Source organism: Doryrhamphus excisus, chromosome 4, assembly GCF_030265055.1.
Source record: "Doryrhamphus excisus isolate RoL2022-K1 chromosome 4, RoL_Dexc_1.0, whole genome shotgun sequence".
Taxonomy (NCBI): domain Eukaryota; kingdom Metazoa; phylum Chordata; class Actinopteri; order Syngnathiformes; family Syngnathidae; genus Doryrhamphus; species Doryrhamphus excisus.
In genome coordinates, this window is record NC_080469.1 from 10,718,315 (window position 1) to 10,736,221 (window position 17,907).

General features: G+C 40.6%; 2 protein-coding genes across 4 annotated transcripts; one reads left to right on the forward strand and one right to left on the reverse strand.

Annotated features, from left to right (window-relative positions):
• The first annotated feature begins 19 nt into the window (after positions 1-19).
• On the forward strand, positions 20-2,797 carry dimt1l (DIM1 dimethyladenosine transferase 1-like (S. cerevisiae)). Its single transcript, XM_058072021.1, has 12 exons — positions 20-228; positions 490-563; positions 646-732; positions 817-878; positions 962-1,055; positions 1,139-1,188; positions 1,265-1,388; positions 1,459-1,551; positions 1,811-1,875; positions 2,114-2,177; positions 2,262-2,368; positions 2,487-2,797. The coding sequence occupies exons 1-12, from the start codon at positions 171-173 to the stop codon at positions 2,527-2,529; spliced, it is 921 nt and encodes a 306-aa protein (XP_057928004.1). The 5' UTR covers positions 20-170; the 3' UTR covers positions 2,530-2,797.
• On the reverse strand, positions 2,476-17,875 carry LOC131128784 (kinesin-like protein KIF2A). 3 transcript variants are annotated; one of them, XM_058072012.1, is made up of 22 exons: positions 17,653-17,875; positions 14,320-14,414; positions 13,901-14,017; positions 13,239-13,293; positions 12,660-12,773; positions 12,450-12,494; positions 10,123-10,223; positions 9,948-10,043; positions 9,816-9,870; positions 9,586-9,748; positions 9,393-9,483; positions 9,261-9,324; positions 9,092-9,183; positions 8,651-8,793; positions 8,366-8,570; positions 7,187-7,297; positions 7,041-7,108; positions 6,716-6,841; positions 5,068-5,215; positions 4,517-4,618; positions 4,283-4,418; positions 2,476-4,197 (listed from the first exon to the last, which is right to left on the reverse strand). In XM_058072012.1, the coding sequence occupies exons 1-22, from the start codon at positions 17,711-17,713 to the stop codon at positions 4,112-4,114; spliced, it is 2,274 nt and encodes a 757-aa protein (XP_057927995.1). In that variant the 5' UTR covers positions 17,714-17,875; the 3' UTR covers positions 2,476-4,111. The 3 variants fall into 3 exon arrangements, with proteins under 3 accessions (XP_057927995.1, XP_057927993.1, XP_057927994.1); XM_058072010.1 differs by lacking the exon at positions 12,450-12,494 and having other exon boundaries at positions 2,479-4,197; positions 17,653-17,870; XM_058072011.1 differs by lacking the exons at positions 6,716-6,841; positions 12,450-12,494 and having other exon boundaries at positions 2,483-4,197; positions 17,653-17,868.
• Between the last annotated feature and the right edge of the window lie 32 nt (positions 17,876-17,907).

Genomic DNA, 17,907 nt, shown 5'->3' on the forward strand with positions numbered 1-17,907 from the left:
ACAAGTGTTGCCACCGGGGGGCGACACACGCTCCGATTAATCACGTTTAGGTCTCGAACATCAACGAAGAAGGGGTGTTTGCACGTGTGTAACAAGTTCCCTCAAATTCTTTGGAATTATTTCCACAATTTAGAATTTCTGGAGCTTGTTTATACACAACAGACCATAAAATGCCTAAAGTCAAAGCACAGAAGAAAAGCAGGCAACACCAAGAAGTTAAAAACCAAGGTAGGTTTTCTCATTCCAAAGACTTCGGTCCTTAACATGCCATTGCTAATGCTAGTTATGGTATCACTGGCTTTCTAACAGTAAACTGTCACTGACTTGATATTACGTGATACGATCTCAAAGTACACTTAGGTCTACAACAACTACTTGGTATTTGGTCCATTTCCTTCTGAAACCAATACATCGATCTCTTAACCGGTATCGGAATTTCACAACAAGCGTTTTGAGAATGGATTCGGGATCCCAATACCTGTGTTACAGGTATTATGTTCAACACTGGAATCGGCCAGCACATATTGAAGAATCCTCTGGTTGTAAATGGCATCATTGACAAGGTAGCATGTCTGTCTTAGTTTTCGTAAGATTGTGAACACCATATATAGTTGGACTGCATGTGACGCGTCACTTACTTTTCAGGCTGCACTGAGGCCAACAGATGTGGTCCTGGAGGTGGGACCTGGTACTGGTAACATGACTGTTAAATTGCTAGAAAAGGCTAAGAAGGTAAGAAACTGAGGTAATTAACAGTAGTTGTATTTTAGGATCATTTCAAGCTGAATTTATGTTCGTTTTGTGTGTGTGTTGCAGGTGGTGGCCTGTGAGTTGGACACCAGATTGGTGGCTGAGCTTCAGAAAAGAGTACAGTGCACGTAAGTGGAGTTGCCATTGTGTCATCAGTTGTATGTACATGTTATTAATGTTGTAATAAGCTCACATTGTTGCCTTTCAACAGACCCATGCAAACCAAACTTCAGGTATTAGTTGGAGATGTTTTAAAAACAGACCTGCCGTTCTTTGACGTGTGTGTGGCCAATTTACCCTACCAGGTGAACCGTTGTTTTCTTAAGATTGCACACATATTCGATGCTAATTATATAACTTGTTTCATATTTTACTTTGAATTATACAGATTTCATCACCATTTGTCTTCAAATTGCTGCTACATCGACCCTTCTTCAGGTACCAAATCTTACTTTCATTTCTTAAGTTCCCATCCAGTAAGTCTGCATGTCTTGTGTGTGTTCCTTTTGTTCAGGTGTGCGGTGCTAATGTTCCAGAGAGAGTTTGCCATGCGTCTGGTGGCCAAGCCCGGAGACAAGCTGTACTGCAGACTGTCCATCAACACTCAGCTACTGGCTCGTGTGGACCATCTCATGAAAGTAGGCAGATTGTTTGGACATTTTACTGCTCAGATACTCTTTAAATGTTGACCAAATCTTCCTTCCTCAGGTAGGGAAGAATAATTTCCGTCCTCCTCCTAAAGTGGAGTCCAGTGTTGTGAGGATAGAGCCCAAAAACCCTCCACCTCCTGTTAACTTCCAGGTAATATTACGGAACCTAAAAAACATCCATACTATTCACGGGCATCAAAGTTGCAGCCTAGGGTCTCACAGCACAATTTTTCTTGGCCCTCGCCATATTCTGAAAATTATTGGTAAAATATTGCATTATATGTGGCACTAATTGACTTTGTCATATATAATGCAAAGCCAATATGTTTCATTCAGATAGCTTAGCAATTTAAAGATTGTGCTGCATTTAAATGTGGGTCTCAAACTACTGTGATGTCATTTCTGTTAAGGAGTGGGATGGCCTGGTCAGAATAGCCTTCATAAGGAAGAATAAAACCCTCAGCGCTGCGTTCAAGTGAGTATCTGTGGTAGACAGTTGCTATACAAAACTTATGTTTCCACCAAGCAGTACAGTGTAGAACAGTTGGTTATTTTTATAGTAGGATGTGATATCAACTTTGATAGCAGGCAGTGTCAGATATCCATGATTTCAGGATGGAAGGATGCAACACTGCAGCTATTACAGGATTATATTCCAGTTGCCACATGAATGTTAAAAGTTCTCAAAAAGTCACATTTTTTGGGATGTCTAGGTCGACTGCAGTCGAGCAGCTCTTGGAGAAGAACTACAGAATCCACTGCTCGGTACACAATGTGGTGTGTAATCATTATCACACTATTGGGATTCTATGTGTTGACCTACTTGGCTGAAAGTTAACATGAGACACTCCATCCTGACAGGAAGTTCCAGCAGACTTCAGCATCTCCAAGAAAATAGAGAGCATTTTGAAAGAGGCAGAATTCAATGAAATGAGAGCCAGGTCCATGGATATTGATGATTTCATGGTGTAAGTTGGAAAAGTCTAATCTTTTTCCATTTATTTCACCCTCCTGATGGCCAAAGATGTCATTCAGTCAGTACAATGTAATTTACTAGTGACTGAATCATCCTGTTTGTATTTACAGACTGCTTCATGCTTTCAACTCAGCTGGGATCCACTTTTCATAAGGACATACAGACACAAGGAGGTGCACACCATTGAGGGGAAATACTGCAGTATCACCTTCCCTTTGGAGTTGTGAGACTTGTACAAAGATTGACATGCCAAAAACCTCACATTGAGATTCTTGCATGTAATAGTACTATTTAGACTATCAGTGAGCATGCATGGACATAAGGAAGAGGAACGTGTTTGTTAATACGTTATTATTAAAATCCACAAATTTTCCAGGAAATGAAATAAAATCCCTACAGCTCAGTACTGCTGTCAACCTGACCAGTAAGTCATTTCAGTGTCATTTGAACGTGTGATGCTTTCTTAGAACTTATACATTTTTTATGGATGACAAATACCTTGCAAGAAGGCTGCCTAGTCATGAGTACTATTGTGGAATGTGATTGGTTGCTTAGAGAGTTATGCTCTTCTGTGTATTCTCCTGTTGTGACTTTTTGAAATTTGGGTAGTGATATATTTACTACCATATTTTCCGGGCTATAAGTTGCACTATTTCAATGGTTTGGCTGGTCCTACAACTTATGTTTTATTTTTCACACCGACAGCCACGAGGGCCCTCTAGGCTTGTGTGCCAATATCTGCTACTGCTATCACTCCTTTATCACTGAAAATTGACAAACATCAACTTTAAAGGCGGAATACAAATGCCCCCAAAAAGAAAACTGCATAAATATTCTGCATCATAGTCGTTTATGCTAGATTTATCTGAATGTTATGTTAACATACCTCTTCACATTATGGCAACAGACGCCTGTTTAGCTGTTCTCCATTTTATTACCATACCTTGCCATATTTCCACCCCCAAAATGTGTTTTTATTGTGCATTTTTGGGTAATGCGACTTGGAGTGATTTATAGTCTGGAAAATACAGCGTATTTCATGCATAGCTTCAGTATTTTGCTCAAGTCAAATATGCTTCTGGTTTCTCTAAAAGGCATGAACCTCCTGTTAGAAACACTGCAACATAAGTATTCATCACTATACATTTTAGTTTTTCTCCGGTTTTATTTTTATAACAAAGTGTGACGGGTGGAAAAAATGTTGGACATGGAAGTTAGACTTGTATAGAATGAAATGGCACAAATTGAAGCAAACGACACTTTTGGGGAGGGGGGGTCACAGAGGCTTATTTTTCTCAACTGCTTCGTTCAAACAGGTAAAAAGTGGAAGGGAGGCCAGACTTCACATCAAGACATGACTATATAGTGCCAACCGAGAAGCTGAAAAGTATGAAAGAGCGCCATATCAGTGCACATGCAGATGTATGTGTTAGCCAGAAACCAAATGCTTTTTTGTGGTAAAATGTCTGAAATCAATAATATTTCATTCAGAAGTACAGAAAGTATTAAAGAAAAATAATTTAAGAAGAATGTTTAGGGTACTAAACATTCTGACAAAAAAAAAATAAAAGAAAAAACTATTTTCCCGCTTCCTAAGTTTCCTAACAAGACACAGCCAGTTTCTAAGGGCCATAACCGTTGCAATTCTTTGTTTAAGCCAGTTACAATGTCAGTCCTTTTTATTTGTGCTTTCACGGGCAAACATTTAGTGATTTCCTCTAGCTTTCTCAAGTCTTTAAAGAGCACGTGGCCTCTTAGGGTTGATCTGCTTGCTGGCCTTCTCTTCCTCTTGGAGAGCACAGCGGAAAGACTTCACTTTATCTGGAAGAAAAAGCAGGACAATCAAGAGATTGATAAACGAGACTGGTGGTATGCTTGGCTTGGTGTTTGTGTGCTCCACTCAAACCTCGGAGTTCGGTGAGGATGTCTATCTTCTGATCCAGGATCCTCTCCAGCTGAGTGGCGTACGATTCCACATCATAGTCCACTTCTTCTGTCATCTCAAGCAACACCTTCTCATCCTCCAGCCACCTGATGGACTCCTGGTAACAGTATATTGAGGCTTGATGTAACAGTTTGTCCTATAATGGTATCATATAAACGGTGCAATGAGTCAGTTTTGGCATTCCTGTGTTCTGACCTGGAAAACAGCACGGTGGTCCTCGAGGACCTGCTCCTCCATCTCCACCAATTGAGATACAGCCTCGTGGAAGGAGAAGAGTTGTGGGGACACCTCCTCCTCCTGAAAGTCACAAAAGTGACTATGAAGTTCACAAAAAAATGAACATATACTACACAAAACTACACACAAGTATCCAGAGGCTGGCTGATTGGTTTTTCAGCTTTTTTCCAAACAATTTTTTTTACTCCTATGAGGTCTCCACCTCTACTTATTTTTGTGTGATACATCTTATTATATGTCTGCTACATTGAGTAATAGGAGTGTAAAGGTGACCATAAGGGTGTTTGTACACATTCTCTTGTTTAAATATATATTTTTTCCAAGTTCCTAAACAGGTTTTCTATGCTGCAACAACAAAAAATGTCATTTCTGTCATATTGTCCTTTGAGAAGATATGCTGTGATAAAAGTGCTCAACTGTGACGTGTACCCACTTAACTAAGTTACTGCATTCACAGGAAGTTTCCTACATGTAGTACTATACCAAAACCAAGGCAAAAGTGTACTTACGTTCTGCTCACAGAGCAGTTTGAGGTCATCTCTCTGTGGAGAACTGTTCTGCCACTCCTCATCCAAAAAGTCCAGCTGGTTGATAACATGGATATTGGCTCGACCTCCCTCCATCACCTGGTTAGGGTCCACGGTGAGCTCCTTCACCCTGAGGACAAAAGCACTCAGATTCATCCACAGAGCAGACTACTCTTATGGTTGGAAGCTGTCAGGTGGCAGTAAGCTAGGTGGGGGATTGACATGCACAGTAGAGAGACATAATGGGAGTAGTGGCATCATGCACGGAGAGGATGGGTTATTCAGATGGCATAATGGCGCATCCATACATTTTAACATATTCATTCAACACTTGACAGTTAACAGACTTCCAGATTCACTACTATGCGCTGTATGGCCAATTATACTCGTACTGTCCACAGACTATAACAAAAATGTGCAGAATGGGCGATATTTAGGAGTGAAGGGGAAGAAAAGATGCATAATCAGCAAAGAAAAAAGTGGAAGCAGGTGAGGTCAATCAGATCATGCAGATCAAAAGAGGAACTGGTCGTGGAGGGATGCTTATGAATATGAATCCTACGTCTGTAATACACATACTTGCCATAACATTAGGTCCACTGGCACAATTTGAAATGTTGTATTGAAAATTATGTGTTTATTGATAAGTTGGTAGAGTAACAAGAGATGCCAGATTCCTCCCACCTAGCATAGCTACAAGTTTAATAGTCGGGTCATTTTGACATCATTTTGATTGACACTAAGGAAGCTATTCATTGAACAATATGTTTATATCTCATACTGGAGTGTAATTTATTGCCTACTATTTACAGTAGGGGTTTTCAAAGTGTGGCAGTTTTCTGGAGCATATTTGTGTGGATTTCTGCTTTCATCATTACAACAAAAAATCTAAACGTTAGCTTAACAGGTATGAATAGAGTCGTATTTCCAAATCTCCCCTATTGTCATCTGGTGCTTCATGCTTTGTAAACATTGGTATATAATATAATGGCAAGAGGGGAAAAATGTTAACTATAGAGAGAAAGAGCTCCGGTATGATTGCAAACTACAGTGTTCCCTCATTCATTGCAGTTAATTGGTTCTTTAATAGATACATGAATTTTAAATATATTGGTACTTGGATTATAGAAAACCTGTTTACAACCTTCTACATACAGATTTCAGATTTTACTAGCCCTTTAGACATAGACTAACACCCCTATAGTCACCTATACACAATCTCTAATCGGAAAATAAGTCATAAAAGGCAAAAATAAGACTCATGCTCATATTTCTCAATAAAAGTCTTCCAGATGTGTGGAGAAGAAGTTACATCAGAGATCCAGTATTGAGCTTTAGCTTTATTTTTTAGAATATGTAAAATTTGCTAAACGTGTATTTTTGACTAATTAATTTCTTAAAAACCACAATACAGTGAGGGAGCGATGTTGAAAACGAGATGTAGCGAGGGAGGACTGTACAAGCACAATGATACCTGTAATCTTGATACATCCCTTATACTTAACCTTACTGTGCACATGTACCTAATATAATGGCCCGAAAGTGTTCATCCATGCTGAAGCGACATGTCTGATGCACGTGTTTCACATGTTTATGTGTGTGGTGTGGTGCTTTAGGGGAAGCACTCGACCTGCCAGGGGGAATAGCAGCAAAGTCATCAAACTCAAAGGTATTGGTCGGGGAGTGCTCAGGGCGACTCCCCTGACCACCTTGAGAGAAGGGGATGTCAGACGGACTAATCCCAAACTCCTTCACTCTACACCACATCAAAGAGGAGCAGCGTGGGAAGAGGCAGGAAGTGGAGAGGCGGGACGAATAAAAAGGAGAGATATGAGAGAGTCAGACAGGAAATACAAAGAGCAGGAAGCAACTCTCAGTAAGGTGCATTATGAGCAAAACTCATACTGTCAGTTTCTATGATAACAAGACACTACAGCAGGTCAACATATCAGCACCTGTTGGCGTAGCGGAGCGTGTTGAGGGTATTCTCGCAGGATGTCATACCAGGAGATATTGTTGCAATCTGCCCAAACAAAGTAAAGTTATTCCGATGGAGACTGTGCACGAACAAAGCACAGATAAATAAAGATAATGAACTCACCATGCAAGTACGGGAATTTTCACCAATGAAGGAGTCTCGTAGGACCTGGGTGAGCTTACTAGCTCGGAATGGAGTATGTGGTTTGTTACGTCCCAGAGCTCTGATGCACTCCTGAAACAAGAGGCAGGAAACATGTACTTTAAAGGGGACCTATTATGCTTTTTCCACTTTTCTGACCAATAAATGTAGTTTAAATGTTGTATTCACATGTTAAAGGATGCCAAAGTTTCACATAATGAGGTTTGTGCATTTGGAAGTGAGCCCTAAAAGGTTGGGATGGCTCAAAACGCTCGGTGTGAAAAGGCTTGGTAAACCCGTTCCTTTGTGATGTCACCGAGGGACGGACTTCCTGATATGGTTCATGGTTTGGAAGCACTTTGGGCACTTTGCAGATCTGCTCCACATGTAAAGTGCCTTGAGATAACTTCTGTTGTGAATTGGTGCTACATAAATACAAATTTAATTGAATATATAACATATCATATCAATCCCTGTGCACTATGAAAATATGCACCTTGTAGTATACAAAAACAAAATCAATCATGTGGAGATTTTCATTCAACAGAATGAAGGATAACGGTGAATTCTGATTGGACACTTTATAAATGATGTGACTGTAGCAATCATATGACATCATAGCTTTTCTGTTATTGAACCTGCTCTTAAACAGAGCTGCAGGATACATTTTTGGCAACATTACAGTGAATACTTCCCATATCCCTAAACACCTAACAGTCTCAAAAAGCAGCATTTCCCCACAGTGGTGAGCTCTATTTACATATTTTGTTTTAGTGACAAGAATTTTTTGTTGTTACTTCAGGGACGTTTTATACTACATGGTTCTTTGAAATCGTGTACAGACAACATTGCTGCTGCTACTTTGATACAGCCCCATTTTGGGGGCTTTGAAAATGATATTGGATCCCAGTGGAGGACTCTTTTAATACAGGCTAATTCTCCCTTTTTGAATTTACACTTGAATATGGCTTCTTTATCCCCTAACCACACCTACCAGGGTCTTAAAAGATGAAACCAGGGATAACCTAAAAGCACACCAACTTTGTGAAATGGCACCTCATCATGTATAACAATAGTAGAACATTTTAAATATAGGTAATATAGGTGTGCTTCACAGCACACAGGGATGCAGCCAATATTACCACGTTCCTTCCAACAAACCTTGAGGGCTAGCAGGCTTTTGTTGATCTCCGCTCCCTCTAATCGTGTTTGGCGGTCCGCGCTTGAAGTATCAGCGCCCCTCTCGTTCCCGGCCAAGTCGATAAGGGAGAACTTGCCGTGCATCTTGCCCTTCCTTCGAAGAATAATCTGGAAGACGGCGTGGCTGCGAGACGAGTGGGCATTGGCTGAGGTCTGCCCTGATGTCCTTGGAGAAGGAAACACAGACACATTATGATGACCAAGGTCTTACTCTGTATATTACATGCAAGGTTTAATGCCAAGTACCTGCAACTGTTGCCCACTTCTATGAGCTTTAGGACATCCTCTGTGCACTTGACTTCCTTCTCCTGAAGCCCCACAACCTGCACTTGTTGTTTCCTGTCCTCCAGCACCCTCAGTTTGGCTTTGCGATTGAGCAGGTCAAACACCTTATCACAAAAGTACACATGGAACACCGAAACATAAAACAGATGGAGTGTTTCCATTTGTGCACTTCAACACTTAGCATTTAGGGCATAAAGCAGTGCCACCTTCAATATCACATTTTTGGATATGCGGTGGAAGAGGAGGTTGCAAAAAGGAGATGCGAGGAGCACATAAATGATGCGATCACTGTCAAAATTTGCACCTTCACAAGTTCAGTATACAGTATAGAAGGGCACAAATGAAATCACAGACCCAATCTGTGAATTTATCTTGAAGATGAATCTATCTTGTATTGCTCACCTTTCCACTGTAGATTTCAAAAAAGGTTGCGTACACTTGTAGTTCTAATTTCTTGTAATTGGGTTTCTTCAACATGAGAAATACATCCCGAGCTGAGAATTAAATGAAAAAATAGGTCAAGTGCCATTTTACAACATTTTTAAATACAGGCCATGGTAAACTGACTTACCAGCCAATGCATAAATTCCTTTAGAACAATCTTGGTTCTTTCCAGAAAAATCTCCACCCATTGTCTGAAATACACAAGATTGTTTAGGAAACAGTTTGTTTTGTTGACTAAGTTACACATACTGTAACTCACATGAGTTTTACCACTTCCTGTTTGCCCATAGGCAAAGCAAGTGGCCATGCCCCTTTCAAATATGGTCTCCACTAAAGGTCTGGCTGTGAACCTTCAGGGGGCCAAAGAGCACACCACATGGACACTTAATTAAGTACACCCACGGTATATTGATGTTGACATGATTTTATCAGCATCATTTGACCAAGCCTACCTGTAAACCATCTCGTTGGTGGTGGCGTCATCAAAGGCATAGTCGAAGCGGAAGGTCTGATTCTCTAAGAAGCGGGTCAGGTCCACCTTCTGTTTAGGTTCATGTACCATCACCACATCCTTACTAGGAATGGTGATCACATCTAAATCCTTCATGGTGAGTTCTGAAACAAAGCCCAATTGAGTCAGTCGCTTGTCATGTCAGCACAACATTGGTTGGTGAGATCATACCTTTTTTGTTAAGAGGACGCTTCCTCACACATACACATATTCTGTGTTCTTCAATCTGAGCAGGGAAGCATTACGGTGTTTTAGTCAGGTGATTTTCCTGGAGGGGACCCTACGGTTTTGGTTTTTACTCACCAGATCGGCTGTGGTCAGAGGTCGGTAGTCTAGGCTGGCACGGAAATCTCTAATCATGCACATGATCTCATAGTTAGGAATGGTTGTGTCCACCTCCTACATGAAGACGTGGAGATGATAAACTTGAGCACACAATAAATAAGTAAGAACTTAAAGGAAAATGATATCAATATACTTGAGCCCTCTTTTCCCTGAGCTCTTGTTGCTGCAGCCGTCGCTTTTCCCTTTTCTCCTGCAGCTTCTCCACCTCTTTCACACAGTTTGACTTCCTCCTGGCTGTCACAAGACAAGATGAATAATTATTAGCATTCATGTGGTAATATGGTATTGATCAAGAAGCACCTTCAGTCCAATGTATTCCTTTATCTTTTCTGTAATACTAATGTATCTACTGGTGGTAGTTTTCCTTCAAACAGCTCTACAGCTTCAACAAACCAGGACACTGTAATTAAAGGTCAAGACTAAGGAGCTTAGTATAATATCAGAGACAGTCTTTATACAGAAAAAAAGGGCCCATTGAAGCCTCTTTTCATTTCTCAACATTTCTCAACTGCTAGAATATGTAATTATTCAAATTAATAATACAAAAATTAAACAACTAAATTAAATACAGCAAGGCGATGTCCACATTTATTAAAATGTTTAAAATTAAAAACATTTCTTCAGAATATCTGCCCAAACCAATAAAAAAATAACAACAGACTGAAAACTAGTCTTGCTAAGTAGTCACACTGGCAAGAGGTTTACCAAACGGACTGTTTTCAGCAAGAACTCTAAATGGATAGGACTGTCAATCAAATATCCTGCAGAAATTTGACCTACATGTAAGATGTAAGCAAAAACCTGAGCAGCGGTATCATTTTATTTTATAATATTTATTATGACATTGTTAATACATTTGATATAACTATAGCCCAAATCATCATCACTGACTTGTCATGAATTCAACAAATCACCCTGAGAAACAAAAGTAGCTTACACTATATTGTGTGAGTCCCACACAATATACTTTGTGAATCTTGTACACTGTCCTGTTTATTTACAACAAAATCTATCTTTTATCACACATACTAGTGTTTGGGAAACCTAAAAAAAAATCACAAATCTGGTCTGATGGACGCTCTATTGGCAAAATTAATGGCACAATTAATGGTGCAATTGATGTGCTGAGTACATGTTAATAACGCAATGTTTCTGGATTCTGCTCACCATCATGGCAGCCAAGCACAGGGCATAATACAGAAGTGGATGCAGCGTTGACAGTCCTATCCTTTTAAGAGTTCTTGGTTTTCAGTGATCTTAAAATTTCAATGGAGATGAAATGCAAAATGCATCCATGCTTTTTAAATATCAATCCATGTCTACGTGGACATGGCATGGGATTCCTTACTGTGTCCAATCACTGCAAAATGGTACACCTTTATGTGAATGTAAAGTATACAAAGATTTTGGGACATACAGTACCTGAAACAGTCAATTACAGGTTTCTTGGGAAAGGCTCTTTTGCATGAGTGCACAAAACAATGTCTATGATGGCATGCTTAGTATGGAAGAACTTGAGGTCCTGACCTCAACACCATCAAACTCCATCAGGATTCATTTGAATCCAGAATCAGTAACCTCAGAAATGCTCTTCTTTTCAAGAGAGACGCCAACATCTCCACATGTACTGGTAAACGTCCCAATACTTTTGTCCTTTATAGATCGTGATATGTCAGGTGTGTTGAAGGAGATTTTGAATAACCTCCACCAATATGAGCCCATTCACACTGGGTTATGGTTTGGATCATTAAAGGGTTATGACATCCACATTTGGCTGTGGAAAAGGTCCCCAATTATCCTCAAAAAGCAATTCAAAAAGGTTAGTAAAAGTGAGTAACAGGCCATCCTGTCAATATCAAGAGCTGAAATAAAAGTGATCGCCTTCACCTTCCCTCTCCAAGGAAAGCACAGTAAAACAGTCAAGACCTCCTGCTGACTCTCTAGAGCCTGAGAAGATAGACTATCACAACATAGGTGAATAATCTGCTCTAAATCTGGGAGGAATTAATGGGCGGGATCAGCACCAAGACAAGACAGTAAAACACAGAAGCTGCATCACATGTATGCTAATAATCAAAAGCAGCAGGAGACTTTGCACCAATAAAGAAAAAGCTCATTTTTGCTTTGTGTCATGCACTGTCAAACAGGCTTTTCCTCATGTGATTGTGCGTGACTCAGACCAGAAAGACAGCCAAAGACCTCTCAAGAAAAGCAGCAACACACTTATTAAAACCCCTGGCTGACTGACAGTGACACCCATAAATCCTCTCTGCAGGGTGGTTTGTATCTGGGCTACTGTACATCACCAACACACACAGTGACAACACACGTAATGGTGACTGGCGGACGTTTGGGGTGTACAGAAAAGTACTTTAAAGACAAAGGGACTGTCAGATTCTATTGGAAACTATATTTTATCAAACCAAAAAGCACTGAGGGCAGGAAGCTGGTGATACATACAAAGCTGTCCAATCTCCTTTCTGGATAGAGGCTGATGAAAAGACTCTGTAATAAATGCGGTCAAAAAAAACCAACATTCAAACAGTATCGGTGTGATTCTTCCCTACATCAGACACTATGCTGATTAAATAGTGTTAAATGCTTACAAATACAGTTTTCTCTAACAATTGGCAGTACAAGATAGTACTCGGGTCGGAATATCAGCGTTACCATTCTGCAGCTGCTGCTGTGTCGGAGCTTGCGGGGGCTGAGCCTGTTGGGATGGAGGGGGTATTGCTGACTCAGCATGTTGAGATTGATGGGGTCGTGCCTGCGTCGGAATTACTGCAACGTTACAAAAGTAAAATACACCATTTTAGAATGTTAACAGATTTATGGTATTTATATCTAGTATTTGTGTGGCTCGGTGTTGAGAATGGATTTGATGAGTAGCTGCACTACGACTATAGAAGAAATTGACCCTGATTTTGATGCACAATTACAGGTGTCCTCCTAATTCAAAAGTACTATTGTTTCGCTTTAGGAGACTGTGGAAAATACATACATCTGGTCATCCTTGCATATTGTTCACTAAGTACATTGCACAGGCTATTTTTCGTCATACAGTACTAAAGAATAATATATTGCATCTGCGAGGTGTACATGTCACAGTAAATGAGTGACCATGATGGTTACTGGCATGTAAAAATCTACATGCTACTGGGTCAGTGTAAATAAGTATACAAAACATTGAAAAGGTTAACCTTCGGTTTGTACTGTAAATGTATTTTTTACTACAAAAAAAACAACCTCTACTGTCCCTGGACGGAGTGTCGATCTTTGAAGGAGCTATCGTCCCACGATTCTGCAAGAAGAAACCAAACCTTGTAAGAAGTGAGACATGGTATTTTAATGGCTGATTAACACTTGTCTGGAAAAACATTAAGTTATTTAGTTTTCATTCAGTTTAGATCTTATTTTGTATTCCTCGGTAAGTGCCTTGATTGTGCACACAAATAGATAAAAGCCTATGAGACAAGATTAGTGCCGATCAGGCACAGGCCTATTTCAATCACACGTTTGGTCTGGTGATTACATTGGAAATTAAATGTGGACATCAGACAGGAGATCGGGATATCCATCAAAGCCGTAACACACATTATCTAGAAAGTGCTGTGATCATCAAAATAACAACACAAATCCGTGAGATACAAAATGCTGGTAACTCCAATCTGATGCAAAAATATATACATATTGTTGGTATCTTGACTTCTTTCAACAAAGCAAATAAAACCTATTAAGCAAAACAATTAAAATACCTTTTCTTTTCAACTACCCAAATGAAATTGGGGCGAATACAAGTAACTAAAAAAACTAAATGTGCTGCAATTGAAATCTATCTAAAAATATTTTTGGCAGTAAATTCAATTACAGGGTATAGTAAAGAGTATACCAATCTTACAAGTACTCACCTTTGCTATTTTATTGACCTTTACACCTGTAATTGGAGGAGGAGTCTCTGGACTCCGGACAATCTCTTCATCTGGACCCACATCTGGGTTAAGTGCAAATATACTTTCCAAATCAATCTGCCAAGTAACAGCACAAATAGGAAATGTTAATATGATGCATGTCAACCTGAAATCTCATGACAATTTGTAAATGTTACAGTATACATTGACATTTATGCACACACAAAAGCTAACCAGACATGTCAACTTTGGCTCCACAATAAAGAGCATCCTCTCTTCGTTGTACAGAACTGAGGTTCGTGCTGGTTGGTTGTATAATCATCACAACTCATGATGTCTTTACATGAATTATTCACCGCTTTAGAAAACAGGGCCCATGTCACTGCTGGCGCCTTGAGCAGTAATAAACGGCGGCTTACCTCTTTCCCTTTTGTGTCTCCATTCTCTATCCACTCCACTGTGACGCTCTCATTGTCCTCATTCAGAGACGTCACCATTGCCTCGTGTATGCGTCCTGTCCAAGTAGCACACACAAACATAGGCAAGACATTCATGAGTGATGTGAGAATGACCAGACTTTCGAGATTGGAGGAATTTGTGTATTAAATCCAGATACCAATTCAATATATAGTGCATGTGTCAATATACAAACATCAGCATTTAAACTTTGCAGGTGTATAATTCTGTTACATCATACTTCAAGTTGTTTCTAATATTTAAGCCCTTTCGTGTTGCTAAATAAATTACGAATAGCGCGATTCAACACCATTGGTAACTGCAACCACAATATTAATTAGAAAAAAATCTTCACAAAATTGAGCTTTAATACATCTGTACGGCAGATTTTTGTATACATTAATGTAGTATATAGTGCAGGGGTCAGCAACCCACGGCTCCAGAGCCGCATGTGGCTCTTCAGCCTCTTTGTTGTGGCTCCCGTCACATTGCTCAAGTATTTTTTTTTAACACCCGAATGGGGAAAATACGCATCTTTGAAAAAAATCCGACTTTCCAGACCAAGACTACTTGATCAACTCTGAATTACTTTGATACCCCAAAATTCCCTCCAAATCTGGCAGTCAATCAAAATCTTGGGAGACTCGCAATTCGCTCTGAATGTGAGCACGTCTCTCATTCATTCATTCATTCATTCATTTTCTACCGCTTATCCTGACGAGGGTCGCGGGGGTGCTGGAGCCTATCCCAGCTGTCTTCGGGCGAGAGGCGGCGTACACCCTGGACTGGTGGCCAGCCAATCACAGGGCACATATAGACAAACAACCATTCACACTCACATTCATACCTATGGACAATTTGGAGTGGCCAATTAACCTAGCATGTTTTTGGAATGTGGGAGGAAACCGGAGTACCCGGAGAAAATCCACGCATGCACGGGGAGAACATGCAAACTCCACACAGAGATGGCCGAGGGTGGAATTGAACCCTGGTCTCCTAGCTGTGAGGTCTGCGCGCTAGCCACTTGAGCACGTCTCTGCTGTTTTTAAATGATGTTTTGCGGCTCCAGTCTATTTTTCTTTAGTGAGCCAGGGGGTAAAATGGCTCTTTTGATTGTAAAGGTTGCCGACCCCTGATATGGTGGATCCCGGCATATTCAAAATTCTGCATTCTGCAAATTTGCAGCTTTTTGTTTTGTTCTTTTAATAGTTTTTTTCCTGAAATTGTTTTCTTCTACAGAAAGCACATCTCCTTCACTCATGATAGTATAGTACAGTACAACATGGACAACGTGACGTCAGTGCAACATGGCAGCACCCTGTGTGTGGAGCATGGGCTTAAGCACCGTTACAGCTGGACACAATCAATATGTCAATCATAACAATCAGTCACATTTTTGTCTATGTTGCTGTGGGACCGCTCATATTTATATCATACTCATATTTGTGTACTGCATATCTCTTTGCTGAGTTACTACTTAATTTTTGCCAGTGTTTAGTTTGTTTTCGTAGACTTGCTGTCATCAAGTTAGATTTGATAAAGTTGGAAGCATACTATTGTCCAAAAGTCTGAGCGTAGTGGTAAATAAAGAGTTCAGTTTCCCATCGGGGGTCACCAGTCAAGCGCTTGCATTATTTGTTTGGCTTGGTTTTAAGAGCATCCCAGTTAACTGGGCTTGGCACCACCACTGGACAGCTCCAAAGGGAGGGTGTTGGGGCACTCAGTGGGAATTCAACCCGAGATGTCTGCAGTGCAAGACAGGCATCATATACCACTATACTGTCAGTGTAAATGGCATATGACTACATTTAGGGAAAACCATAACCTCAACCCCATAATTGTGCGCCAGAAGTCAGACATTCAGGTGCGGCTTCCCTGACTTTGCAAAGATGACTCTGGATAAATGGGCAACAATTCCAACACTTAGAATCATACAGAAAGTTTCCACATGCTGCTCCATAAAACCTTTAATATATGCGTAATAAAGTATACTGTATGACAATCTTGAGAAAAACACTACTGTACTTCTCAATTCATACTGTCATGAGCTACATACAAGTCACAGTGGAGATTCTGTGACAGCTGTTAATCTGAAAGAAACCATTGTGTCCACTGTGTCCCACTTTTACACTTAAAGCCAGGCTGATAGTTCCCAATGGCTGAGGGGGCTAAAAGCAGCGGGTGCATCCAGCGCTGATAAGCCAGAGGAACAAACAAACGGGGAACAAACAAAAGGCTTTTAGCATTAATTACACTAGCAGTACAAACATCAATCAATAGATCAGTGTCAGTATGTAACCGATGTTTCATCTACAATGTATATACTGTACTGTTTCTATCTGGGGAAAACAAACTACTGTATGTCATTAAACTAAAGCCAACGGTGCTAAACAGATCAATAACACACAGCTGATGTCCTAAGTGTCTATAATGGGTAGTAAAAAAAAGCACAGGAAATTATAGTGATGTCAGATTTAAGGATGTTGGCTACGACAGATGGGGTGGTGGCCTGAATCTGGGAGAATCTACACGTTCCTACCATCAACTCCCCCTCCCCCAATGGAATTATTAACATTGTGCTAAAACCAAAGCAAACCCTGGCTTCCAAAACATCCCCAAAACACCCCGATGTTGTCAATGATCTTTAGACTATTCCACGTTATAACTGATGTTGTGGACATCCGTGTTTCCATGGCAACTGTCGTGTACAAGGTCGAGCTCCCGCCATTAACACTTGAATGCCAATTGTAGTGTAAATTAGAAGAGATACGACAAACGCAAGTAAATGGTTGTCATGTTATCATATACCGTATGCTCTGGTTCAGTCGTAAGAAGCCGGGCACCCGTCGGGTTAGCATTAGCCATTAAGCTAATCCCCAGCTAATGCTGCGCAATCAAGAAGTCCTCATTTGGCTGAGAAATCTAACATTTTTTTGCACGAAAGCCGTTTAAAACATTAGCGGTGTGGACCATTTATAGCCCTATAGCCATATATGAGCCCGGTATAGTTTGTATTGACGTTGTTGTTGCAATCCTGGGTAAATGAGCACGCCGGCTGAAACCATACATAGAGGAATCAAACCCGAGAAAGGCGTATCGTATATTAAAGACATTTAATATGTAATCACGTGTGAAGCACTCCGCCCTCTCAATCCCCATCCTTGTTAGCGTTGACGTTATGCGGCAAACGGAAGCATCAATGTATTCAACAGCACCACAGCAACAAAGCTCCCTAAACAACTTGGGCTGAAAGAGTCACTGCGACGAGAACAAGAGCAGCATCGCCTCAAACTTACCGTCACTGCGCTTTATTTCCACATACGTGCCCACCACAAGCTTCCCAAACGCCACGGCCATTCTACATTCCCTGTAGAAATTAACAATTAAACGACTCAGTAGTTGTAAACGGAGTGGAAGAAGCCGCCTTTTGGCTTGATGGGGAAAATGCGAGGAGTCTGCCCGCAGCAGCTCCAGCTAACAGGCCAGTTCCGGTGCAGTCTGAGTGTACTTCCTGTTGAAAAACCGGAAGTAAACAAAGCTCTCGTTCTTCG

What these genes read in the sequence shown, in the direction of transcription:
- LOC131128784 (XM_058072012.1), bottom strand. Translation starts at nt 17,713, where the DNA reads ATGGCCGTGGCGTTTGGGAAGCTTGTGGTGGGCACGTATGTGGAAATA. An exon ending in AGGAATTTATGCATTGGCTG is followed by an intron (nt 9,184 to 9,260) that starts GTAAGTCAGTTT and finishes TTTAATTCTCAG; the next exon opens with CTCGGGATGTATTTCTCATG. An exon ending in GAAGTGGGCAACAGTTGCAG is followed by an intron (nt 8,571 to 8,650) that starts GTACTTGGCATT and finishes TCCTTCTCCAAG; the next exon opens with GACATCAGGGCAGACCTCAG.
- dimt1l (XM_058072021.1), top strand. Translation starts at nt 171, where the DNA reads ATGCCTAAAGTCAAAGCACAGAAGAAAAGCAGGCAACACCAAGAAGTT. An exon ending in CAGAAAAGAGTACAGTGCAC is followed by an intron (nt 879 to 961) that starts GTAAGTGGAGTT and finishes GCCTTTCAACAG; the next exon opens with ACCCATGCAAACCAAACTTC. An exon ending in CTACATCGACCCTTCTTCAG is followed by an intron (nt 1,189 to 1,264) that starts GTACCAAATCTT and finishes CCTTTTGTTCAG; the next exon opens with GTGTGCGGTGCTAATGTTCC.